Here is a 26,354-nt window from a genome sequence, read left to right on the forward strand (position 1 = left end):
GCTGGTCACGGCACCTTTCACGGCCGATAATCAACATCAGCAGGGGACACCAGGGTCCAGCACGACCTAAATTCATTTCAGTGTGAGAGCTGTTCTTGCCACAAGTGGCAACCACTCCAACAGCAAAATGCTGAAGCAAGGCAAGACAAGGAGAAGCTAAGAAGCACTGCGCCACCCTGGCTGAAGGAAGCCATGCTCTTCAAGGGAAATAATCTCCAAAGGATTTTTGGCCCCCTACTAAGCTGTAGGATAGAAAGAATAAAAGACTCGGCCCAGGTTTAACACACTGCGCTGCAAAACGTCACGAGAAAAAGGTGTTTAAATGCCTGAGGCAGATCGGTGGAATAACCTTGATGAGTGGTCCCAGACCACACCTTGGCCACCACAGGTCTCTGCCTGAGGCAGCCTCTAGCAGAGCTTCAGAGCAACACTTCTTGGCATCTCCAACACCATCCCCTAATGCCGCTACATCTGGAATGTGGCAGAATGCAGCCTCAAATAAATTAGAAATAAACACTGCACATACACACCTGCAGATGGTATTATTCTTAACTCTAAGATGAAATGATTTTGTCCAGCAGCTAGCTGGGCTGGAACAACTATAGCCTTTCCCTGCTTAGCCCAAAAGACAGTTGTTTCTGCTAGCTTATTCTGAAGTCAAAATAAGTTTGTGGAACACTCTTGTAGTGCAACTCTGAATTGGTCAAGTCCATGTTAAAGGTCAGTTAAAGATTCTTGCTTTGAGCTCAGTCCAGCTCCTGTCGGCCTACATGGGAACTGGACCAGGTTTTTAAATACAGATTCTCTCACTATGGCGCACGCCCATAACCTCAGGGATGTCAAGCTAGGTGATCACCGGGGTCAGCTTAGTGTGCCCAATGGAGATTTCACCCTTTTCCAAGCAATATGCACTAACCAAACTGACCTTCCAAAGGATTGCAGAGGCTTTTGTTCCTTATGGGAACTCTGGAATTGAACCTTCTCCATCTCCATCTGGGAAGAAACTGAGCGCAGGAAGGAGGGGTGGCAGCACGGGGAGGTGGAACATCCTAGCAAGCGGCTCTGGCGGAGCAGCGCTGGAGGTGTTCCTGTCTGAGAACTCACAGTTTTCATCATTTAAGCTGCTGTTGCAGCTACCAGGATCCCAGGGGCCACAGAGGCACATTGGAAAGAAGGCAGAGTATGGCCCCAGAGACAGAGATTAGTACAAGAACAAGTGTGCAAAATTTCCTTCTGCTGGCAAAACAGAGGGGTCAGCGGTGCTGCCAGGCACTGTGCAAGGAAAGGTGTTTGCAAAGGTCATCTCCAATGAGTGAAGGGAACCCGCTGACTGCGGCTGGAAGAGCCTGGAAAACCTCCGGCTCAGATTTTCATTGGTGCTTCACGATCACTGCTCATTTTGAAGCACCGCAGTGCGCTGAAAAGCCAGCCCTATTGCACAGGGTAACAGATACCGTTAATTTATTTGGGCTGCTGGAAGCAAGGGGAAGCAAGACCAGGCCAGCTCTAGGCCAGCTCTTCCCGTTGCCTGGAAATGCAAAAGAAAGTATCCTCACATCAGCAGAGCAATGAGTTTTGCTCTGTTTAAACAGCTTTGGGAAGAACAGGAGAGAAAGGAGGAGCAAGAGAGGACTTTTCTCTAAACTTCTAAAAGATTTTTCTTTAATTGGCTGGGAATTCAGCCTTGAAAAGAAAATTAATTACAAATCAAAAGCATGATGAGTACTCTTCCAAATTCCAATTATCCTGCAATACTAACAAACTACTCTGCAAGCTGTCTACTTTTTTGATAACTAATTTCTAACCTAACAGGTTTTCACTGTGAGCTGCGAGGAAGTGATTTGCCCCATGGTGATAACACAGCGCTGGCAGCACCACAAACACAGGATTTTTTATCTCCAGACTACTGATGCTGCGTAACCTCAGGTAAAAACATTTTACACACAGAAAACCTATGCTTCCAGACGCAGCCCGTACCTTTGTTTTGTTGGCTGGGGCTGATCTCTGCCTGCTCTTTGATCTCTCCTGAAAGGTGTCGTTGCAGCTCCGACTCCTTTCCACCTTGGCGGTTAGGTTCCTGAAAAGCAGATGGGTGAAAACAGGAGATTGTTCGTGACCTTAAGAACAACCAGCCCAACAGCCCTGGCAGCAGCTACCTGTGGAGGAGGCATCAGCTTTGCCCTCAGGGTAAAGGGATCCAGGAATCTGGGATCTGCCGCAGAGTCCTGGTCTGTGCTAAAGGGCTCCACACTAAATGCACTGACACCTCCACCTGAGCCCTCCACCGAGGGCTTGTAACTCATTGAGGTCTGAGCTAATGATGATGCTACGGAAACCCCTGTGCCTCTCATGTGAAAACAGTTTCTCAGCCGCTTCCACTGCATCATGCAACAGCTTTCACTGATAAGCTATCTGGGGGTGATGCTACCTCTTAATATCTGTGCTGGAGAAGGATCCAGCACCCTTGAGTTCATCACACAGAATTTTGTACTTCAAAGATTTCTGTCATTTAAACCTACAGGCAATGATTTTTCTGCTTTATGGGATGAACCCTAACTTTGTTAACCCCCAGGATTTTATGACAGGCAGAGGGTAATCAGACAGGCGCTATATTCTACCAATTAGTTTGTTCTAAAATTCCAGAAAAAAAATTCCTTCTTTTGGATTGGAACAATCATTTTAATTGAATCTAAAGCATCTCAGGTATGTTTAGAACAACGGTCAAAAGAACATCTGTAACGGACATCAATTGGCTTGAATAAAGTCTCAGCATCTTACCCTGAAAGGAAAGCAAAGGAGTAGGCACTGGTCTTGGAAACAAAAGCTGACCGATGTGTTTGCTTGCCCTGGAATGGTTCTTCGTTCTCCGAATCCGAGAGCCGTTCAGGAAACTGAAGTCAATCAAGGAAAAGTTAGCTGACATGTACAACAAAAAGAATCACTTGGAAAATAAAGCTCGCTCTTGCAAGGACAGTAAAGATCCCCCCCCCCCCCCCCCCCCATTCTGATTACACCTGGGGAATGCAACCTGCCAGCAGATACACGTGCTTGCGCAGCTCTCTTCACTGGAGCTGTAACAGCTCCAAGGCTGGCCACCAAAAGCATAAATAATGCAAAATAAGCACACAGCAACTAAGTATAGCTGTCAATCATTGAAGAAAGTTAATTTAATCATCGAGAAAAAGTGAGGTAAACCTGCAAGAAAGGTACTAACAGGACGTTATTCAGTACCCACATATCAGCCTATCAGTCTTTAAATCTTAAGAGCATTTCCTGTGGAATCTCACAACTGAAATGAGAAATGGGCAGAACTCAGCATGAAGAATCTGTTGGACTACAGTATCGTACGCCTACACTGTAGACGATGCACGGAGAAATGTTCGTGGAAATGCATATATGCTTGAAGACCAAGGATACGCAAAGCAGAGCATTTACCTCTACAGATTTATCTGCTCTGTTTGGAAGAGCTGCACCTTCAGTCATGAGTACAGTGGGTAAAAGTGGGGATTGAAACCACTAGAAGAACATCTGTAGTCATAAGAAACCTTAGAAGACAGTTCTCACAAACACGGATGTTTAGAATCTGTTAGCTCATAGCCTTCAAGGGCTACAAAGAAGTCAATCAAATAATCCTGGAAAGCTCCCCGTGTCAAAGGATGAAAGCTCCCTGTTTCAACAGGGAGCGACAGGAGACACTCAGCTAGTCAAGGTCTTAAATAAAATGGTTCTTGTTCTAGGACTGAATTTTAGCAGCATTTCACCTACCCGTCAGTGTCCGTGATGTGGATAGGAAAGAGAAGCACAAGCTTACTTACACACTCTTCGTTCACTTTAAGCACTAAAGATTCATCTTTTTTCTGCTGTTCTTCCATTTTTTTTTTCCCTACATCCATGTCATCCAGAATGAACTTGTGAATCAGATCCTCAGAAGCTTTATCTTCTTGTAGCTTTTCTTCTCTCAGCTGGAAACAAAGCCAAAAGAGACGGTGTATTTAAAATGTTTTGAAGTCCCACATCTCATTGCCAACAAACGATTTTCCAAGAGTCTGGGCACATCATTTAATTTTGTGTCTCATTCCCCTGCTCTGGAGTACAGCCACTGCCTCTCCCTTGCAATAACGTGAAGACTGGTTTGTTTCTACAATGCTTTCACGTTCATGCACTCTACGGAAATATCACAGCTATTATCTTTGCAAAACGGCAAAGGCACTGTTAGGTCCAGGGTCTGACAGAGACTTCTCTGCCACACTATTTTCTAAAATAAGAGAGACAAAAGCTTTTGTCTACTTGTAGTTAAGCATACTGCAAATAAAAATGTGCAAACCAGTAGCTTCATGGCAGCTATGACATTTCTTTTTTAGTCTTCAAATGGCCTGCAACACAGTACAGACAATTTAGCAGATGTATAGACAGCATCACCTAAATTAAAACTGGTTAGGCACAGCAATTCCCATGTTGAAACCTACATGCTAGATGAAATCCTATTGTTTCACTGACGTGCTGGGATGGGGAAGATCCAGAAAGATTACCTAACCTTCCGATGGCCAGCTGGAGGCCCGAAGATTATTTAGGTTATCAGCTGAAGTGCAAATGGAGATAAGTTCAAGTGAACACCAGAATCTAGTCCACAAGGTACATGGATCCACAGGATCCCGCCTGCTGCATGTTGGAACAGCCGCTGCCTGCGCACCACGCCGGACAGACTGGCTTTTACCTCCTGGCTTCCTACTCCGCCCTGCGTAGTTAACCGCTTATCGAAAGCTCCTTGCTATTTTAATACATTCCTGAAGCTTAAGAAGCCTGATCCAAAGAAGGCACCAAGCACTTTCAGCCTTTTTGGTATCACCTCCTCTGAGGAGTACTTCCTCTGTATTTCCTTGCAGTTTTCTCTAATTCTAATGCATTCTCAGATGTTGCTACTTTTTACCACCCTGGCAATTCAAAAGGGCTACGACACAACATTATTTTATCCACGTGTGCTGTGCGACTACACTTCACAAACCTGAAGGCTGCCGAAGGAATCTGACCGAACTGCCAGGGCAGCTCTACACTGCACCTTACTGCACTTCCCATCCTTTTTCTGCACTGAAGGCTTCTTTGCTGTGCCTTCTAACGCCTGCCTCTTCCATTAACTTCCATTAACTGCCAGTCCCATCTACTCCCAGATCCCCTACCCGTTCTTCAGCTTGTGGAAGTTCAGTGTCCTGGTTTCAGTGGGATGGAGTTAATTTTCTTCTTAGTAGTTAGTACAGTGCTGTGTTTTGGCTCTGATGGGCGAACAATGTTGATAGCGCACTGATATGTTTGGTTGCTGCTGGGTGATGTTTATACTAAGTCAAGGACTTTTCAGTTCCTTGGGCCCTGCCAGCCAGAGGGCTGGAGGGGCACAAGGGACTGGGAGGGGACACGGCCAGGACCCAAGCTAGCCAAAGGGATGTTCCATACCGTATGGCATCATCCTGAGTATATAAACTGGGGGAAGGAGGAGGAAGGGGGGCACATTTGGCATCATGGCGCTTGTCTTCCCGAGTACTCGTTAGGTGTGATGGAGCCCCGCTGCCCTGGGGATGGCTGAGCGCCTGCCTGCCCATGGGAAGCGGTGAATGAATCCCTTGCTTTGCTTTGCTTGTGTGTGCGGCTTTTGCTTTACCTATTAAATTGTTCTTATCTCAACCCTTGAGTTTTACATTCCTTTCTGATCCTCCTCCCCATCCCTCTGGGTGAGGGGGAGAGAGCAAGCGGCTGCATGGGGCTGGGTTGCCGGCTGGGGTTAAACCATGACATTCAGTTATAAGAAAAGTGGATTGCAGAGAAGTACACACACACACTTTCCTTCATTCCCTCTGGCGAGCACAATCCATCGCTTAGAGATCCCTTTTAACCAACCAAGGCTGACTTCAGTGTCCACAAGCTCCTCCCGGCCAGGCTGTTCCTGCAGAGATTTCTTTCTTCCTGAACCAAAGGATTATCCCCAGCACAACTCCACCTGTCCTGCCGCATTATTTTGCTCTTCCTTTACCTAAGGAATCAAACTCCCCATTTCTGCCAGGACCTCTTTTCTGCACACTTGCTACTCAAAACCAACAGACCCCCTTTTCCCCTCCTTTCCACCACCTTTTCCTGATGAAAAAAGCTCTGCAGTGCACACTTTGGATAACACCATCCCATTGTCCCTGCCCAGCACAACGTGACCCATCTCCCTTCTCACTCATTAATTACCCAGCCATTCACCCAGCTTGTGTCTCACCTCTTCCTCAGCTTCAGACATACACATAGGCCATGAACAGTCTACATGTATATGTATATATACCAGGTCCTCCCTCCTTCCTCCACCAAGCTCTGTGCATGTTACCCTCGCTTGGGACAAGAAGCCCGATCTTTGGTTGACAGGCCTCCATCATCCCAATGAGTCACAGCTATGGCTAAAGGCTAGGAATTCAAACACTCGATTACTCCTCACATGAGTGTAGGCATCTCAGATCTTAAGAAGCTGCCCCATTATGTTTCCTCTGATCTTCTCACACCGCCACAATTTCCCCCTGGCTTCCCAGGAGAGCCGTGCTGCAGGACCTTATGCCCTCCAGTAAAGCTCGAGGCACCCACAGGCAGCGCCAGCACTGCACATAAAGGCAGTGGGCGACACTGCAACAACTCCTCATTCTTCCAAAAATACTTAGTATTTTTCTTCCCTGCTGAAGGGGAGCGGAAAAAAAAGCATGGACGTGTGGATGACAAAGAAAATACAGTTCACGATGCATTACTCAAAAGGCTCGTTATGATTTTCAGATTGGGAAGGACCCAAACCCTACTGACCACGAACCCCCAGAGACAAGGAAGAGAGGCAGGAGGAGAGAAGGCAGAAACCAGGACATCCCCTCCCCCCCCCCGCCCCAGCCCCCCAAGTCTGGCTGATTGTGGGTGTTTAGCAAATGTTTTCAAAGATTGGTTTGACTTCTCATTTAGTTTTTTAAGATGTATCTTTAAATTCCTGGTCTATTAATAATCTCAAGCAATAACTACAACACAATGTCTGACTAATACAGATTACGGCCGCATGATGCAGACGTGATGAATAGTCTGCCGTATGTTTCATGAACAATATTTCTGCACTTTCAGGAGCCTTTTTTAAGTATCTGAAAAACAAGTTCAGATCAAGATTTATCATGAAGATGACATTTTTGGCCAGCTGAAATACTACCCAACAGTTGTGTCCCTTCCGTCATGGAAGAAAGCTGTATGGAAATGTTCACTTTTTTTTGTCTCACTTATACAATTATACTCAATTCCAAAATCTAAAGCCACAAGCATGCATGTAACAACATACAGGAATATTTAAGGATTCTGGGCAAACTCATGGCACAATTAATGTGAGGTGCAAGCACAAGCTCTGCTGACAGTGAGAACAGCAACAACAGGATCCTAATGCTGATTAATGGGATAAAGAAATGAATTTGGGTCCAGAATTCAGGTTGCAAACAAAAGAAAACTCTAATGATAAAATTGGTACTAATTAAAAAACGTAATTTTAAGTAACCTAATGTAAATTGTCTCCCAGAGAATTTACTGACAAACATGGCAATGCTGTGCCAGGACATGAGGCGTAGAAACTGAAACAAGCTGGCGTGAAACACCTATACTGGGAGGAATATCTTATCTGAGTAGCATCTTTGAAGTACTGGATGCAGGACCATCAGCTGCTATTAGCAGTACGGTTATCAAAAAACACATTTTAACCTGTCTGTAGCCCTTCTGGATACTGGAACTGCAGGAAAAAAACATGCTGTATAAGCAATCGATAATTTTTTTCTCAAAAATTGCCCAAGAAATGATAATTTCAGGACCATCATTCTCAATGCTAACATTCATTTCCAAAAGTTTTGCAAACTCACGTTTGACATCTTCTCTTCACTCCATAAACTGTCCGGGTTTGCTTGCTCACTCCTTGAGCCTGCTCCATCTACCCCTGCTGCTGGAAAGCTGCATGTCAGCACATGCCTCAGGTAGGAGTTTCCCTCCTGATGGCGTGTGATTACAAGCAATAGACTGCTTGTGATAGACAGTTTAACAGGATGAGTTAGGTTTTTAGTACACAGAAACAATATCCTCCTTTGGAAAAATATAAAATACAAGAGCACCAAGTGCGCTGTGTAAAAGAGAAAAAAAAATAATCTCACTATACTGCACAGACGGCAAACATTTAATCTCATTTTGAAAGTCAGTTGAGAAAATTACCCTATGAGATTATCCACTTCTAATAAAAATTCTTCAGTACATAATTATGCTAACTACTTTGTTTTCAACTGCAAAAGACTGGGAAGCAGGTCAAGAGCTAGAATTTATAAAACAACTCACATCTGGGAGATGTAAAAGCTTTTGAACACTCCTCTCCCTTCCTCAGGAGGAAAGCCAGCACGGGTTATCCCGGTTTCATGGGCAGGAAAGCCGGGATGAAACCCCTTGCTCTGACACACAGAGGGAAGGCCAGTTATACACAGGCTTCAATTCCCAAACTGGGACAAAATTCTCATCTCCTACTGCCTAACTTACAAGTTCAGAGACACCAAGAAACTCTCGCTAAGTGGCAACAGTCACAATTTTGCCTGGAATAAGGAAAAAGCGTGAGTGCATCATCAGTTGCCATTTTGTCAGCAAAATTACATTGCCCTTTCCTCTTTGATGATGATTCAGAAAATCTCCCCCTCCACACCAGCTCTTTCAGACAAGGTTCATAAAAAGCGAGTTTAAGTCAGCAGAGGAAAGGAACCTATCCCCCTTCTGCTAGCGACCAAAAGGGGAAGGCAACAGGCTGAACAGGAACAAGACAAAAACATGCCCCAAACGCCAGAAAACATGTTAAAGTATTTCCTTTTGACTGGTGGCAAAGTGAGAAGTGCTGGCACTGGACTGCACGTGGTAGCTTTTTGCTGAAGTTAAGCAGTAGATGCAAAAACCTCTTCAGCTGCAGTCTGCCTAGGGTTCAGATGGGATTACTTGGACTTTATAGATAACATTTAAAGTCGGTAACGGAGTCGACTGGGATTAACAAGCGGTAACAAAGTACCTGCTTTGTCCTGCACTGGTACAATGCTCCTATGGGGGTTTTATGGACCATGGGAGAGAGAATGGTTTAATCCTTCCAGAAGATCCAGATATGCATTAGTCTGGAGGCACTGGGAAGAACTGCAGAGCTAAGATCTGCCTCAGTGACCTCAGGTGGCTCCTGCTTCTCTGGACAACTGGGAAATTCTGGCCTTGCAGCTGGACAGAAGACATCAACCAACAAGTCTGGCAGGATCAGTGATGAGTTAGCTCCAATACCATCACAGAAAGTCTCACACTCACTATTAGGGAGAGATTTATAAAATCCTAGCGAGGTTTACAATTAATACCTATACAAAAAGCTTTATTTCTCCTTTAAGCCAAAGATACCCTGAGTATACTCAACCTAAAGGTTACAGTGAAAAAAAAATTAAATTGCCAAATACAGTGATACGTGTTTAAGTTAGTTAATAAACTAGATTTTAATGTAAGATTTCTGTGCACTTAAGCTGCTGACTAAATCAACTGTTTCTCAGCACAGTGTCTTACCTTTGCTACAAGTGCTGCAAGTCACAAGACTTTCCTTTCAAAGCATGCTTACCTACCTAGCGAAAGTTATCTGGATGAAAGAAGAGTCTGCATTCCTTAGGATGAGTTAACGAAAGGTCAGCCAAAGTTATCCTAGTAACCTGTAGTGACACTGCCCATCAGTGTCACTGCTAATGCCACACATGGAGAAGCAGGAAGGAGAGAAGACCCTTCCACATTTTTTAATTGTCTCCTCACACATATGCATTTCCCAGGCTTGTTATTTACCTTAAATATCTAAACAGTATTTTCCTACTTAGCATCACTCAGTGGACCAGGCTGTTATTCTGACTACACATCAGCTTCCCAACCCTTGTTGAGATCTTCAAGCGAAAACCCAAAGAAAATTCTTCCATGAGGAAAAACGCCATTCCTTTTCCCCAGCAGGTAAACTAACCAGCCAGAGGCTGGACCCATCTCAAGGCAAAACACCGTCACAGAGATCAAGGCCCCGAAACAGCGATTAAATCTATTGACAGAGATGAGACAGCAGCAGCAGGGCAGAGTCCACATTGTTTTGGCAGGACGGCAGGCAGGTCCCGGCAGCGGAAGGGATGACAGAAGCAGAAGCTACGAGCGGCAACGCAAATGTTTTAGCAAGTTACAGGCGACTCTCAGGAGAGGGGTTGCAATGGAAATCATTATCCGCTCACTGCTTTCACAGTAATGTTTCTCACTTAAAAAGCAGCCAATTTCCATAAATGACTAGCCACTGGAGATGTTTCAATGATTTAATTTAAAAAACTAAAATCCCTTTTCAAATGTAGAAAATATTTTACCAGAGTTTAACACAGCTGAAAAGTTTTTCTTCCCTTCTCAGTCTTTTTGTCTTTAAATGACATTTTATGCTTGCCTAAAAACAGAGAGAAAGCTCCAGTTTGGAACAGGTTGTTTCTGAGAAGGATGTTACTGCAGGAGATGCCTTACCCTGCAAAAACCTTTACGGAATTACATCCACAAATACTGATGCTCTAATAAACCCTGTACAACCCAACAGTCACTCCAGGTCCACCAAGGAAGGTACATTTCCATGTTCTGGAAGGCAGCCTAACAGCAAAATCTGGCTTCTCCATGCTCAACTACTGCCAACATTCTCCTGAACTAGCTGAACAGCATAAAGGGAATAAATGACCTTTGTTACAGAGCACGAATAAAAAGCCCTTCAAGTTTCCTTATAGGCAGGATGGCATTCCTGCAGGAATTCCACGTTATTCCAACAGAAAAACTGCAATTACACAGAATACTGTACCTTCCTTAGCTGGCTTTCATATTCTTCTCGGAGTTCCCCTGGTTTGCTTAACTTAATGGGTGCTCTGAATATAAAGTCTGGAAAAAGAAGGAAAAAAAAGGAAACACTTTTTAGTGCACGATGTCCATTATTTCCCAAAAAGGGTAAGCTCTGCACAGACTGCACAAGAGGTTCTGCAGCATTTTTTCAACCACGTATGTTTATATTATGACCCTGCTATCAAAGCTCTGTTTAACATACCATTTTGCACTTCCATAGTTGCTTTTGAGATTCTCAAGAGTTCTTGACAAGTGGTTAAGCGATCAGGGGAGTATTAGGAGGATGTAAACACAGAGGTTAAGTAACAACCCTGACATGTCACAGGGGAATCTGAGTCCTAGGTATAAAAGCAGGCTTTAAACATCTGCTCCAGCCAGACACCCAGGAAACACAGGTTGACAGCAGCAGCACAACACCCCCAATTCACACTCATGCCCTTCTGCCATTTACACGGACACATCAGGAATACTCTCTATTTTCTGTATAAATGGTGTTTTTACTTCTCCATGTCCCCTTCACCTTCACAGGCGTTTGCAGTGCTGTCCTGCTGGTCCGGAGCAAGCACAGCTTTTATTCCACTTGCAGTGCACTCCCTGAGGTCAATATTTTGAAGCTGGTCGGGCAGGCTGCTCCGTCTGGCAGGAATTCCCCCTTGCTCCAGCTTCCTCCCTTCCCCCTTGGGAATTCAGGAACCAAAAGCACACTGGCACGCGGTTACAGTTTAACATCCATCCCTGGAGTTTGTTACTCCCCAAATGACTCCCTTCTTAATGTCGGCTTCAAAGCTCCCTCCCGCTTCTGCGCAGCGCAAGTCTGGGCAAGTTACACTACAGTCAGAGGAACTTGGATGGGAAAGGGAACAACTGGAATAAAACAACAAGCCCTAAACAACCGCTCTGGCTCAGCCTGTATCAGTACTCCAGGCAGGGTGCAGCCCAGCTCACCATCCCGATGTGCTATGATCAGGATGAAATGGGTACGAGTAAGGAGGAAACATCAGTGGCATTTCCTTTTCCCAGCTTGCTAAAACCGAGGGATATAAACCAGCAGCTCCACCGCATGTTTTATTTAGGAAGCATTTTTATTCCTCAAGCACATTGGCCCAAAATGAAAGGTTCATGGTGGGGTAAGTAAATCAAACGCCTGGCAGCTGACTGCCCCGGCAGGCATCCTCTGGTTCACAGCCACCATTGCCTCCTCCCTGGGAACAAGTCACAGCCCTGGTGCCGAAACATGCAATTTAAAATCCGATTAAATCCTGTTTTCACCTATCCTGCTTTCCACTGGTTTACTTTTAAAAGCAGAGGAAAGCCCCATATCAGTCCCTCCCCACCGGTGAGTGTGAGTGCAAACTCCGGAGTTTCCTGCTCGAGTAGCTCTGGAGAGGGAATGCTGCCAACACCAGAGCTGAACAAATCACAAAGCATTTCTTTAACAGTTGCTTTAAAATTGAGGAAGAAAGTCTCTTGTCATCAAATATTAAGCATATTGATCATATGTTTGGTTTTTTTTAAAAAAAAAACCGAAACAACAAGCTGCTATTCCCTCTTACTTGCACGCCTGCGCGAGCTAGGCTTGTTTTTAAAGGAAAACATCCAAAATGTCCCAACATGTGTGATAAAAATCCTGAGTGGTGGCGATGCTGAGAAGGCCAGGCTGCATTCCTTGCTCCTGCTTCCGCGCCTGCAGCCGGCTGCACTGGAAACTTTCCACCGGCTTCTCAAAACGTTTTTTTCAATTGTGTCTTTGAGCAGTTCCAGTTCTTTGTGAATTTTATCAAGCTGAATTTCCACTGAGACAGTCCCAAGAGCAGCAGCAATCTGTAACATGCCCGCAGCAAGCTTCAATTACTTCTGAATGTTTAAGGCTTGTCTCAGACCTTATCTTCATAGCTAAAAAGGTATATTTTTTTCCCTCCAGGGGAATAAAATAAAAATAATAAAAGCGTATGAGCTAACCTGCGGGAAACAGGCAGCAGTAAGGACAAGCCACATCAACTGTTTCATTGGTTACATGGGTTTAGCAAGCCAGAAGAGATTTTAAATAATGGAACAACGTTTATCTATAAAGTTGTGCTGGTTTAGCTAAAGTGGTCCAGCACCAGGCAGAGGCAATTTTACCTGTAGTATCTTTATGCCCCAACTTGTGTGTTTTTACAGATGGGTCAAAAGAGATGAGACCCTAAATTTCTAATTCTCTGTAAAAGATGAAAGCAAAAATGTATGCACAACTGTGTACCTATGATTACAACACTCCATTATATTTTCTGGGGTAAACTGATGCTGCATGGTGGCTACCCGCAGACAAGGATGCTTCTGTCAGCACAGAACCACTGCAAATTGAACTAGACCAGTCCTTGCACTGGGATGCAGCCGGGGAGGAAGGCGAGATGACCAGAGCATCGCATCTGTTTCTCCAGCACACCTCCCCGTACTAATTCTGGACGTTCAGGTCCAGGACAAGGCTGCTCAGCTGGTCTGATGGGTGGTACAGCCTAGGAGAACAATGAAATGGGTAGGGTGATGGAAGAAAAGGCCTTCTACTTGATTTGGCAGCAAAACTCCTTCTTGCTCTTCCTTTCAAGTGATCTGTGGGTGATCAGTAACAGTTCCTGAATGGAGCTGACTCTGAAGGGCTGTTGGGAAGACTGGCACTGGGATGCTCCTTCCGAGCATGGTGATAGCAGCAAACCAGTCGCAGTGGCAGGATCAAAACTGGCATCCTGCTCTTTCACGCTGGCAGACAAGAGTTTCATCCTATTGTGCTCAATCTTGGAAAAAACAATTGATTTCTGCACTATTTGAGAGGACAAAAGATTTTCTAATTATTTAACGCTGGTTCTCTTTGTAAGAGGCATTTGACTTGCAGCCTCAATCCCCTTGAATGACTCCATCCTTTCGACGTTAGCACAGAAGTGTGCATTACACACCGTCACCATTAATCTGTACTCCCGACCAGCGGATTTTATATTTACTGGCAACAGAGTCAGAAAGATCCATCTGGTGAATTCAGCAACAAGGGTTGAATAAAAATAAGTTGAACTTGATTCAGAAAAGTTTCAGTCCACTGTCTGTCGTTCAGAGGCTCCTGGGTTTTGCCAAATTGATGCCATCCGGCAAGTCAAAGCTCTGCCACCAGTGGCAGCGAATCCCCCTCAGCCCCAGCTTCCACGTCTTCGTAGCTTCCTCCTCCCCTTTATTCCAGGCAGGGCTAACCAAAACCTTGAGGTTTTCACTGGTTTTCCTTTTAATTTCCAGCTGTTAAGTGTTTATACTTGCAGATGAAGATGACATCTTAATGTTTTCAAAACACAAAACAAGAATGTAGAAGTTTTCTGAAGAGGGAGAGGTTTGGAAACAGTTTTCCAACAAGAGTAGTTACTCCAGTTCTTTTGAAAGGATGTTAACTAAACTACATGAAGATATGAAGGCATACTTCATATATGTATATAGACATACACACACACTTCAGCACCGGTGCACTAGGGCATATTTGTAAACAAAAAATTAAAACTCAGAATATTTTGGCCACAAATCTGCAACTTCTTCTTAAGTGGAAGAATCAATAAGGTAGGAGCTGTAGGAAGACTTTGGGGTTTCACATACCAGTATGACAACATGCAGCATCGCTGGCCCCACTTTCCTGCCCTGCTGTGGGCATCTGTGGTCCAGCAAACCAGAGATGGGAACTAGGGCAAGCTAAGACTGATCTACTGAAAAAAAAAAATGCAACTCGCCAAAAAGTTGGGGTTTTTTTCATCCCAAAGCAGCTCCCATAATGTGACAGGCTCCATACCAGTTCTCAAGCAGAGGCAAATGGGACAAAAATAGGTTTAATCTAGATTTGAGCCTGGAGTTTCGGCTGAAGCAAAAGATGACACTAAAAAATATTAATGTGGTGGATGGCTGTTAACATACTGTCATTTCTTCCCCACTTGCTTCATCCTAAATAGGCTAGTTCCAATAATTTCAATAATCTTCCCAAGGTAAGTCTTTCCAACAGATTTTCATAGAATCACAGAATAGTTTGGGTTGGAAGGGACCCTCAAAGATCATAGAGTTTAGCCCCCCTGCTATGACATCTTCCACTAGACCAGGTTGCTCAAAGCCTCATCCAACCTGATCTTGAACACTTCCAGCAACGGGGGACCCACAACTTCTCTGGGAAACCTCTGCCAGTGTCTCGTCACCCTAAAAAATGTCTTCCTTATGTCCAGTCTAAGCCTACTCTCTTTCAATTTAGAACTGTTGCCCCCTGTCCCACCGCTCCCTGCCCTTGCCCAAAGCCCCTCCCCAGCTTTCCTGTCGGCCCCTCCAGGCACTGGGAGCTGCTCTAAGGTCTCCCCGGAGCCTTCTCCTCCCCAGGCTGCACAGCCCCAGCTCTCCCAGCCTGTCCCCACAGCAGAGGGGCTCCAGCCCTCTGACCAGCTCCGTGGCCTCCGACGGGCCCGCTCCAACAGGTCCGTGTCCTTCTGATGCTGAGGACCCCTGAGCTGGATGCAGCACTGGAGGGGTGTCTCACCAGAGCACCGTAAAAGTGGAGAATTTCCTAATTTTGCTGGATTTATGTTCCAAATGGAGCAATCCAGCTCCCCAAGCACTGATGCTGGAGAACAGAAAGCATTACTGCCTCTTGTTCCGTTTCTGCATTCTCAAAAGCTTGGCTCAGGGAGCCAGGAAAACGCACACAAAGCCACCAAAAAGTGGATCAATACATGCATTAAAAGGAAGACAGAAAGCAAAAAAGTCCATCAGTTAATGGGAAGAGGGCAGAAAAATAGTTGTACAGTGAAAGTTTAAGTGTTCAGAAGAGTGATGCTTTGGTGTTTACCAAAAATTAACTGTGATCAGGTACTTTAAGAAACAGGAGCGCAGAAGCAAGAAGTAAAGATGGCACAAAAAGTGCAAAGGAAAGGTATTCAGAAGAACTCTCTTGAATACTGTTTCTCATCCATACGAATGATCTGTCTCGCCTGGTTTCTCTGGACAGCTGACAGCGAATGCCAGCCTGCAGGTTTCACATGATTCACGTACAGTAAATAGGTCTTACGGTAGGATTTATAAAATTTGTGTTCTCTAGTGGTATAAGTAGATGAAAGGCCTTTTAAACTAAAAGGAATGTACCACGTTCAAGAATACAATAGCCTGCAAATGAAGGACCTCTCCAGGGACGTGGCCAAGAACTGGTTGATGCCTCTGCCTGATGTGCTGAGAGCCAGTCTCAGCGAAGATGGGAGTTGTTCGAGCCATATTGGGTATAAATCCCAAAGATGTGCTCCTGCTAGTAGCAAACCCCAGGAAGCAGCTTTGAATAAAAGAAGAGACGCTGTCTGGGGATGCGACAGAGAGAGAGAGAGAGAAGAGGTGGCTTTAGAAAGCTGGTGAAATCCCCCCTTGGTAAGTTCTAACTGTTTATGGTTGTCTTCAAGGCTTCCTGGAGCAAAGGGGTTTTCTTAAAGGCCATGGAGAAGTAGGGGAGCAAGAGGGGAAGCAGCTACTTGAAAACGGTAAAGCAGCAGGCTTAGTTTCAATATGCAAATGAGTACTACAGCCAGTTGTTTGCTCATTAGCAAGTATCTAGAAGGAAACAGGCAGACGACAAACTAATAGCAACTCTGTAAGAACGACTTGCATTAGTTCAATCCACTGTCCATCTTTGATGGCGTAATTGAGGGGATGAGGGGAAACCAAGCCGCAATATGAGTTCATCTCTTGGCGGGGTGAAAAGGTATTTTACCTGCTGTAGAGACCACAATACCTACAATTTTTCTTTAGAGAGAAAGTTAAGGACTAGCAGGATGTGCCGTGTTAGGAGTCACCCACGTACCGTTGAGCAGCCCATGCAGGCACTGCCTCCTGCACTGTCCAAAACTTGCTCTGGACAGAAATGCGTAAGGAAATAAAACATGAAAATAGAAGAGGAGGAACCACTGCAAAGGAGCTCAAAATCCTGCCCTTTAGGCCCCTGAGGGTGAAAGGAGGAGAAGAGCTGGCTGGGGAGGTAGCAGTGTGGTATGAAGGCATCGGAGGGAAGAAGCCCAGAGTCCTAGATGGAGAAGCTGTAAGGAGTGGGAGTGGGGCAAGGAGCGAGAGCTCTTAACCTCCTGTAGACGGGTTAAGAAATGTGGTTAGATATGGTTTAATGCCAACACCCTTTGGACTCATGGAGACCATCTCAGCTCAGGCACAGCACTGCACAAACACAAACCCTTGTGTGCTCTCCTGGAGCTGCCAGAGGCGCGCATGCAGCCCTGCAGAGCTGCCAGGCTGGGTACAGCAGGGCTGCTCCCAAGATGGAGCTGAAATTCCAGCAGACGCAGGCTCATTCCATGAGGTTTCCTTGCATGCCAATTCCCAGCTCACCCTCTAGTTCCCATATTATCTGGAAATACCCCTGTTTTGCAGGATAATCCCATCCTCCACACCCTGAGTTACACCATGTCAAAAATATTTTGTCTTTTTGATTTGGAAGCTCATAAAAAAAATTCTTAGAAGCACAGTGAGGGAAAAAACCCAACAACCTAGTCTAGGTATAAACACTGTTCTGAGGGATGTGCAACTAACTGAAAAATCATTTTCCAAGAGTTAATGATCCACTGCCATGCCAGGGCAGCCTCTCACATTGGCCACTGGGGCTAGCTCTGGGTCTGGTCCTAATCACTCTCTTCATTAATAAATAGTAGATTAGAAATAATTTAAACTATCGTTGATGAGTGGAGAGAGTACAGCAAGGGATGAGAGAGAGGTGCAAGCACTCTGACAGTCTCAGGTCTCACGCCACAGTTGCTACTCTCCCTGAAGAGGCACCCCTGCCTTATTTCTTTCCTTGGGCAATCTTACATTTAACCCATCCCATCAAACAGCCATACAACACTAACCCTGCGACAAGGAGGGGGGGAAAAAAAAAGAGGTGCTGTCAACTTGAATCACTTTGACATGGAGAGCAAATCGCTGCTTTTCATGTAGCAGGGAAAGGCTTCATCGGGATTGCCGTTTCTGAACTCTTAGCGCTGTGGTCTTGAGACAAAAAAAACGGTGACAGGCTACAGACCAACAGAAACAACGGGAAATTAAGGAATCACCAGGAAATGCTCAAGAACTAGACTGGTCTGGTCCAGCGGGGAAAGAGGGAAACCACAGCCAAAAAAAGACTTGGAGGAAGGAGGGGGAAGTCGTGTTAGAAGTCTGGCAAAAACACCCCACCCCTCCCCTCTTATAAGAGCATCAGTTATTAATTGTTGTGCATAGCTACTGGGGAGAAGAGAAACAAAAGAACTCAGCTGTGTTTATAACAAAGGAGATTTTGATTAGATATTAGGCAAAATCTTCCAAGTGTTCAGAGACTGAAACAAAGGTGGCCGTGGGATCCCCTTTTGCCACCTGTGTACAAACGGACAACGCGGATGTCTACGAGGAATGGTTTAGGTACACTCGATCCCGCCTCGGCACAGGGGAGCATATTTCCCCTATCCCTTCCCAAAACATCTGGGAATCTATTGTATCATCAGTCATTTATTCTTTCCCTCCCAGACTATCTCTGTTCTCAAGAAATGGCCTCAAGTTGCACCAGGGGAGGTTTAGATTGGATATTGGGAAAAAAAATTCTTCCCCGACAGGGTGGTCAAGCATTGGAATAGGCGGCCCATGGACGTGGTGAAGTCACCATCCCTGGAGGTGTTTAAAAAACGCATAGATGTGGGGTTCAGGGACATGGTTTAGTGGTGGGCTTAGCAGTCCTGGGTTAGCAGTTGGACTTAATGATCTTAAAGGTCTTTTCCAACCTGAATGATTCTATGATTCTATGTTAGGAGTTTGAAGCTCTTGATTAGCTTAACAAGCCCGTTCTTTGGAAAACTGAATTTCTGATTCACAGTTCAGGAGAGAACACTCGTCCTTCAGCAATTTTCCAAGCTCCCTGAAGTAATTTATAATCTGGTGCAGTAACGTCAGGATTGACAGGCAAAAATCTATCCATGTGGGTGAGTATCTGATACTGAAGGTGGGCCGTGTGTCTCTGAGAAGATAAAGCCATGATCTCATCTGTTCATCCTCTTTCACAAGATCCTTTTCTTTTGTCTTGATTCACAGTGTATTCCATCTTCCTTGGGAGAAATGTGAATGTACTTATTTTCTCACAAATCAGGCTGAGCACCTTGCCGTGAACATGTTATGTTCTTTCTTCTTCTTGGCTAGCTGAATCCTCAAACACATACCCGCAGTCTCCAAGCCTCCCATCTGCTGCACCTATCTGCCTTCCAAGACTTTCACCAGGCAACTGTTTTAATATAAGAAACCTTCCTCAGCAAAGTATTGCAGCCAGTACTGCATCTTTAGCTCAAAATTTAGTTTTATACCAGGATCTAGGGTGCCTTTCTAGGTGCTGTATGGTACTTAGAGATGCCCACAGAGCAGGCAGAGAGGACGTGGGACCTATGGGCCACCCACACCCTTCTGGAGCAGCAGCTGGAGGCCAGGCTGAAGGCAGCAGGGCAGCTCAAACGGCATCAGATGCCCAGGAGCAAGCAAGCAAGCAAACCCAGCCCACGCCAAGACACAACACAGGCAGCGAGTACGCATTGTCTCCGCTTACGTCTATCCAGGTTTGTTTGACAAGTGTCATGACAAGGACTTTGTCTTCATATGTATTTGTACAGCACCTAATGCAGAGTCCCCAGACTCCGCCAAGGTCTGAGAGCTCATTAAATCCACTATTACGTACGAATCCCAAAGTGAATGACAAAACCTGAGACTTGAAACTGTGATTAATTAGCCAACTTAAGCTGGAACAATCAAGTAATGTCAAGAGGTCATACCACGTGGTTTTTAAAATTTTGCAGATTTTATGTGATTCAATTAAATTAATCAAATTATTCAGTGTCTGGTAACAGAATCACATAATATCTGAGGTTGGCAAAGACCCACAGAGACAAAGACCCCTCTGCTCAAGCAGGGTCAGCAGGAGCAGGCTGGCCAGGTCCATGCCACTTGGGTTTGGAGTCTCTCCGAGGATGGAGACTCCACAACCTCCCCGGGCAACCTGTGCCAGTGCTTGGTCACCCTCACAGTGAAAGGGTTTTTTTCTTATGTTGAGTGGAACCTCTTGTGTTTCAGTTTGTGCCCGCTGCCTCCTGTCCTGTCGCTGGGCACCACTGAGAAAAGCCTGGCTCTGCTGCCTTTACTGCCTTCTCTCAGATATCTAGATACATCGATAAGGTCCCTCCAGGTCTCCACCGCTGTGTCAGTGCAGATTTATGGGAGACAAGAGTCAAAAGGGTGAAAAGCAAACAGGTGATGGGCAGCAAGAAAGGCTCAAATCAGCAGCAAAAGGAAAATGTGGGTCTGCTGCCAAGTGGGGCAGGGGGCCTGATGCTAAAGGACATGGAAAAGGCTGAGATGTTCAATGCCTCTTTTCCTCAGTCTGTACAGCTAGAGCAGGTACAGAGGTGATCAGGAGAGGGTCTTGAAGTCTGGAAGAAAGCGAATGGGGTCTTGAAGAAAACATCTGACTGGCTCAGTGGATGAGTGGAGAGCAGTGATGTTTCTTATCTTGATCAGTGAAGGGCCATGAAGATCATTAAGGGGCCAGAGTATCTGACATACAAGAGGTGGCTGAGACAGCTGATACTGTTTGGCCTCGAGAAGAGGTGGTTTGGGGTGATCCTACCAATGTGTTTAAATACCTGGTAGAAGACAATAGAGAAGACAGAGCCAGGCTCTTCTCAGTGGTGACCAGCGACAGGGCAAGAGGAAATGGGCACAAATTGAAATACAAGAAGTCCATTTCACATAGGAAATAACTTTTTTACTGTCAGGGTGGTCAAGCACTGGTACAGGCAGAGTCTGCAACCTTGGAGACAGTCAAAACCCAACTGGACACAGTCCTGGGCAACCTGCTCCTGGTGACCCCGCTTATGAGCAGGGGTTGGGTCTCCAGAGGTCCCGGCCAACCTCAGCCATGCTGTGATTCTCCAATAAGCCTCACTAACGTCAAGATAAAGCACGTCCACCGCCCTCCTTCCGCATGCAGCAGATCACCATTTGCAATGGATCAGCTACCTTTGATTGCCACACTATTAGCCCAACTGACAACGTAAGTGGCCCATTACCCTCACAGCTCTTAGCCCGACAAAGCTGCTTCAAGACAAGCTTGAGCCTAGGCTAGAAAAGCAGCAGAAATGCCGTTCAAGATTACAGCTCGTTTTAGCCCACCTCATCGGCTGTTAACTCAACCACTCTACAACCTGAAGTACAATTTTACGGTGGGCAGGTCTACGGTATGAAAGGCAGTCAGAGTACAGCACGAGTAGGGGTTAGTCTAGCCCAGTTTAGAGCGCCCATGACAAAGCCATGCTCACGGTGTACAAGGTGACACTCAGCTGCACGTGTCCTTCCACTTTTGGGGTGCACCCCCCACGTTTCTCAGGGCTAAGACCCTCCATGATTCTCTCTAAGACGCTTCCAGAGCTTTAGGAAGTTTGGGCGGGCAGAAAATGACAACCAACATGACAACCGCATGCCTTGCTGCAAAATACAAACATCTCAGACAAGACAAACAGAGAATTTAAATTAATTTTTCTTAATAAAAACCCCAAACCAACCAAGGCACTGCATAAGCATTCCTGCAGCATGGCTGGATATTCTCATTCAAGCTAGGCTGGACCAAGCTGAATCTATTTAAGCATGACTGACACCACTGCCTTAGAGGAAAGACTTGACCCAGGGAGTTTCTGTCGTCCCTCCTTGGGCTGGGCCGGGGAGGAGGAACTGCTCCCAGCCGTTTGGCTCAGCTCCCTCCGGACAGCCCGTCTGTTCATTGATTCAGCAAATCCTTCTGCGTGAACGCTTCCCACTTCGCTTCCAGCAAAGGTTAGCAGGGTTAGTTCAAACCACCAATTTAAACTGTTTAAATTCATCCTGCCAATTTTCCCTGCAGCAAATTAGAGGGTGCTGACACAAGCATGAACCAGGAGACCAGTAACGCGCTCGAAAAGGAACGGCTAGGGCACGGCTGGACAGCTAAAAGGACGTTTATCCATAGCTTAAAGCCTCGTTTGCTCTACAGGTCTCCCACCACCGCTACGTCGGTGAAGCACGCATGTAGGTGCGGCGTAGGCGGCCGATCTCTGCCAGCACTGCCGCATCACCTCTCCAACCAACAAGCACCGCAGTGCCGGCAGAAGATCCTGGCACACCGGGAGTTTTGACAGTGGCAAGGTGGGCATCTTCCGCAGCACCTCGGCTCTCACCGGGAAAGAGCAACGCTGCTGGCTCAAATGAGGATTTATTTTAAAGGAAATGCAGGGAACTGTTTTCTAGGAGTTGGGGAAGGCTGCCGGCTTTCGAGACTGGGAGGAAACGCGTGACAAAAAGCCATGAACTCAGAAACGATGGACTTTTTTTTTTTTTTTTATGTCAACAAGGGACCAGGACTTCCCACGGTGCGAAAGCTTGCCTCTCTCGGCGAGGCAGAAACCCGCCCGACTTTTTCCAGCCCTTCTGACGGGCAGCACCGCCGCAACCGTTCACTTTTTGGGCAACGTTATTCTAAAAATAACCGGCCGTTCGGGGCCTCGAGCGAAGCGCTGGGCACAGGGGCCAGGGCTGCCCCAGGCGGGGCTGCGGAGGGGCGCGATGCCGGCTGCGGCCCAGCCCTCGCACCCCAGCGCGGCGCCGGGGGGCAGCGGGAGCCCCCCCTGCTGATACCCCAGGCGGGGGGCGGCTGAGCCCCGGCGCACTCGGTGCAGCGCACTCCGCAGCGCTGGCCCAGGCACGGCGCGGCGGGGAAGCGCCCCCCACCCCCCAGCTGCGCCTCCGAGGCCCATCTCCCACCACGGCAAAGGGGGGTGGCGCCCCCCAGGCCCCCCCTCAGCTCGGACGGGGCTGAGCCCCCGCAAACTCAGCGCACCCTCCGGGCAGCCAGGCCGGGCCGGGCCGGGCCCCCCTCCCGCCCCCCGCGCCCCCCCCCACCGGAGGAGGGGTGGGGGGGGCAGGTGCCCGCCGCCGCCGCCGCCGCCGCCGCACCTTGGTCCGGCGGCCGCTGCTCCCCGCCTCCTCCGGCGGCCGTCGTCGCGGCGGGCTCGGTGCGGGCCTGCTGGCGGCGGGCCCAGGTGGAGAGGCGGCTGCGGCAGAGCGGGCAGCACAGGCCCGGGCCCTGCAGGCAGCGCTGGAAGCAGGCGAGACAGAAAGAGTGGCGGCAGGGCGGCGTCACCGCTTCCACCAGCGCCTGGCGGCACACCGGGCACTCCGCCACCGCCAACACCACCTCATCCTCCGCCGCCGCCGCCCCGGCCCGCCCCCGCCGCCGCCGCCCCCGCCGCGCCGGCACCGCGGCCCGGCCGCCGAGCCCCGCCGCCGCCATCTTCTCACACTTTGAAGGGACAGAACGTTGGGGCGCGCGGCCCCGCCCACGACCCACATAATTCATGAGGGGACACGCCCCTCGCTTAATATTCACGAACACGGCGGCGCGTAGTTCTGCACGGCCCCGCCTCCTCGTTGGCCGCGCCTTTTCGATGAATATTCATGTACCCCGGTTATATAAGGAGGGGCCGCCACCGCCTTTTCTCAGTAGTTGTGCGGTCGAGGGTGGCGTAGGCTGCTGTCCGTCCCCCGGGGTAGCCTGGCCCGCTGCGGGGGGCTCCCCGCGAAGGGGTCCTGGTCCTGGCCCTTGAGGGAGGCAGGTGCCCCCCAGCCCTCGGGCTTGGTGGCTGCGTGTTCCCTCAGCAAATGGCTGTTCTCCAGGCCGTGGCCTGCTGCAGGGGAGACCCTCCACGCTTGGCTGGGGGCGGGGGAGGGGGGCTGTCTTTTATTGCAGCCTGGGATGCTTTGGTGAAGGATGGGATCTCGGGTCGTTCCCACTGGCTTGTCTTTTGTGGACCTGCTTCAACTCGCTGTGATTTCTCAGAGCTTCAGATCCTCTTGGATGGGGGCTCTTGGCAGCCCCGCAGCCTGCCTGTGGGGCAAGCCAGGGCCCTCCAGCTGCCGCTGGCCCTATTCCAAAAAGATCGGTGTGTGTGTGGACATCTTCTAACAAGACACCACAAAGCCCCCGTGTGCTTTTCTCTTTTGATTTGCTGTTACTTGCATCTTGGGCTCTCCTGGCTGGCTGTAGCAGTGGGGCAGCTCCGGGGATGGGGTCAGCAGGTGACAAGCCAGCAGAGCACGGAGGCCAGTACCACACCAACCCTTTGGTTTAACCTTTCTGGGTAAGAACCTGCTTGTAGGTATCCAGCTGGCGCTTTTACTCAGTGACCGAAGTGCTCAGCTCCACTTGATGTGGAGGAACCCAAATCCCCAACCTGTAGCCTCAGGCTAACCCCTTCCTCCCAGCCCTGCGCCCACATCCCCAAAATTTCTGGTCACTCCTAACCTGTTTTTCTATTGCCCCTTGAAACAGGGGCTTAAAATCCATCACGAGTCTCCAACGTCTGCTAAATAACTCTCTGAGAGGGGTGTAAAAGTCGGTCTAAAGAGAACACGATATTGTCTCGGCATTGCTAACAGAGACCTGGAGATGGAATGTGGTCCATCCCATGACAGAGGGGTAAAAGGAGTGGTGGGACAGGTCCTACTCTTGCCTAATTTAAGGTGTAAGGGGCAGGAGGTTTAGGAAATCATCTCATTGAAATGATGTGCTTGCAGACAGAGCCCACGAAACTCTGTTCTTTGTGGATTCTGCGGTATTTAGTAATGCGTCCCATTTAGTACAGAACATTCATTTACATTTCTTATACCCGGTTCCTGTTTGCGCAGGATATTTTGATGTGCAATATCTTTGAGGTGTGTGTCTTTCCGTCAGGCTAGTTGAAAGGGCCAGCTGGTTAGGCAGTGCTTAGTCCTGTAAGGCCTCCTCAGTCCAAGCTAAGAAATTAGGCTAAAAACCTTACAAAACTGTGCTCCTACCTATGGGTGCTGCAGGAGCAGCATTGCTGTACAGCCACTGCTGTCAGCGTTTGAAGGTTTAATGATGCGGTGTTGATTATTTTCATTAACAACATTTAACAAATAGTCCTCAGGGGCTTAATATGAGGAGCAGTCATTTCTGAAGGAAGACTGACAACGCTTGGCCTGCAGTGTTAAACGATTTAGCAAATGAGGAGGAGAGCTTCAGCATTCGTGGAACAGACTGATGATTTAACAAACAGCTTTTATTGAGAGAGAAAGGCTTTGAACTATTTTCTTCCTGAGAGGTGCTGTATCCTATGGGAGAGCCTCAGAGGAAGAGATGCAAAATCACATGTAATCGTCCTGGGGTTGCTTTGGGGGAAGGAAGAGTGTGGGAAAGAGGTTGCAAAGCAGAGCTGGCATAGAGGGGATGTGCATCCAGAGCAGAGTAGGCAAGGAAAAAGAGGCAGCAAACAGGCTTTGAAAACAAGCAAGACAGCAAGGCATGGGCATGAGCAAGGGGCAGCTCATAGTCTTAAGGCCCCATTACTTCCCTGAGGCAGGAGGAAGGGACGTGGGTTAACAGGGCCAGCAAGGACACCAGGACAAGAATTATGCAAGATCTATGTTTGACAATGGAAAAAAATCCAACTTTTCTTATGACAGGGGTAAGGCTCAGCTCATTGCACAGGGGGCAGGCAGGCTGCCAGCAGTGGAGGTCTTTAAGAACAGGATGAATAAGCATTGCTCAGGAGCAACAGCAAGGCATGAGCTGCCGGCAGGATGAGCTCGGTGCATACAGCAAACCCCAGCTCCCTCCTCTGGTGTCATCAGCTGCCTGAGGAGCTGATTCTTGGGATCTGTTTCATGGTGGCTCCACTTTTCCCTTTCCCCCTCCAGGCAGGGTTTGCAGAGGGATACTGTTCCAGGAGGGAAGGGATGAGGAGAGGAGCTGTGGCATCTAAATGTATGTGCTTTCCTTGGGAACTGGGGGAATTGAAATCTCCCTGCCATGTTGCTGGTGAGGGGGGGACAAAGCTCACTGGCTGGTTATTAAAGACAAATGCTATGTGAAGTTTGAGATCTTTGTGATGTCACGCCCCAGCATTGCCCAGGGGGGTGCAGGACTCATGGAAAATCGAGCTCTCAAGGTCCCTGAGGGGCTGTTCAGTCACCCCTTATCCCTGCAGTGGGATCAACTCAGCCCGAGTCACTCCTGAGCAATGCTTATTCATCCTGTTCTTAAAGACCTCCGCTGCTGGCAGCCTGCCTGCCCCCTGTGCAATGAGCTGAGCCTACCCCTGTCATAAGAAAAGTTGGATTTTTTTCCATTGTCAAACATAGATCTCGCATAATTCTTGTCCTGGTGTCCTTGCTGGCCCTGTTAACCCACGTCCCTTCCTCCTGCCTCAGGGAAGTAATGGAGCCTTAAGACTATGAGCTACCTTGGTGCAGCTGCTCCCTGAATTGAAGTGCTGGGGTTGGGAGGTGAGTCCAGATCTCGGAAAAGGAAAGGGGCTTGTGTTACATCCCAAAGCTTGGTTTTCCTTCTCCTT

The 26,354-nt window shown here is 47.7% G+C and overlaps 1 protein-coding gene across 3 annotated transcripts in view; it reads right to left on the bottom strand.

The window, feature by feature from the left end:
- Positions 1-23,494, bottom strand: part of RNF169 (ring finger protein 169) — a 29,366-nt gene extending 5,872 nt beyond the window's left edge. The window contains exons 1-5 of one of the 3 annotated variants that reach the window (XM_080376093.1): positions 22,936-23,494; positions 10,877-10,953; positions 3,816-3,962; positions 2,779-2,891; positions 1,978-2,077 (exon numbers count right to left, since the gene is read on the bottom strand). In XM_080376093.1, the coding sequence (XP_080232219.1) occupies positions 1,978-2,077; positions 2,779-2,891; positions 3,816-3,962; positions 10,877-10,953; positions 22,936-23,338 (840 nt within the window). In that variant the 5' untranslated portion in view covers positions 23,339-23,494. Of the gene's footprint in view, positions 1-1,977; positions 2,078-2,778; positions 2,892-3,815; positions 3,963-10,876; positions 10,954-11,116 lie in introns of all 3 variants that reach the window. The other 2 variants (XM_080376094.1, XM_080376095.1) reach the window with 2 other exon arrangements.
- Positions 23,495-26,354: the final 2,860 nt, after the last annotated feature.

This window comes from Falco punctatus (genome assembly GCF_963210335.1).
Source record: "Falco punctatus genome assembly, chromosome: 2".
In the NCBI taxonomy this organism is placed as follows: Eukaryota; Metazoa; Chordata; class Aves; order Falconiformes; family Falconidae; genus Falco; species Falco punctatus.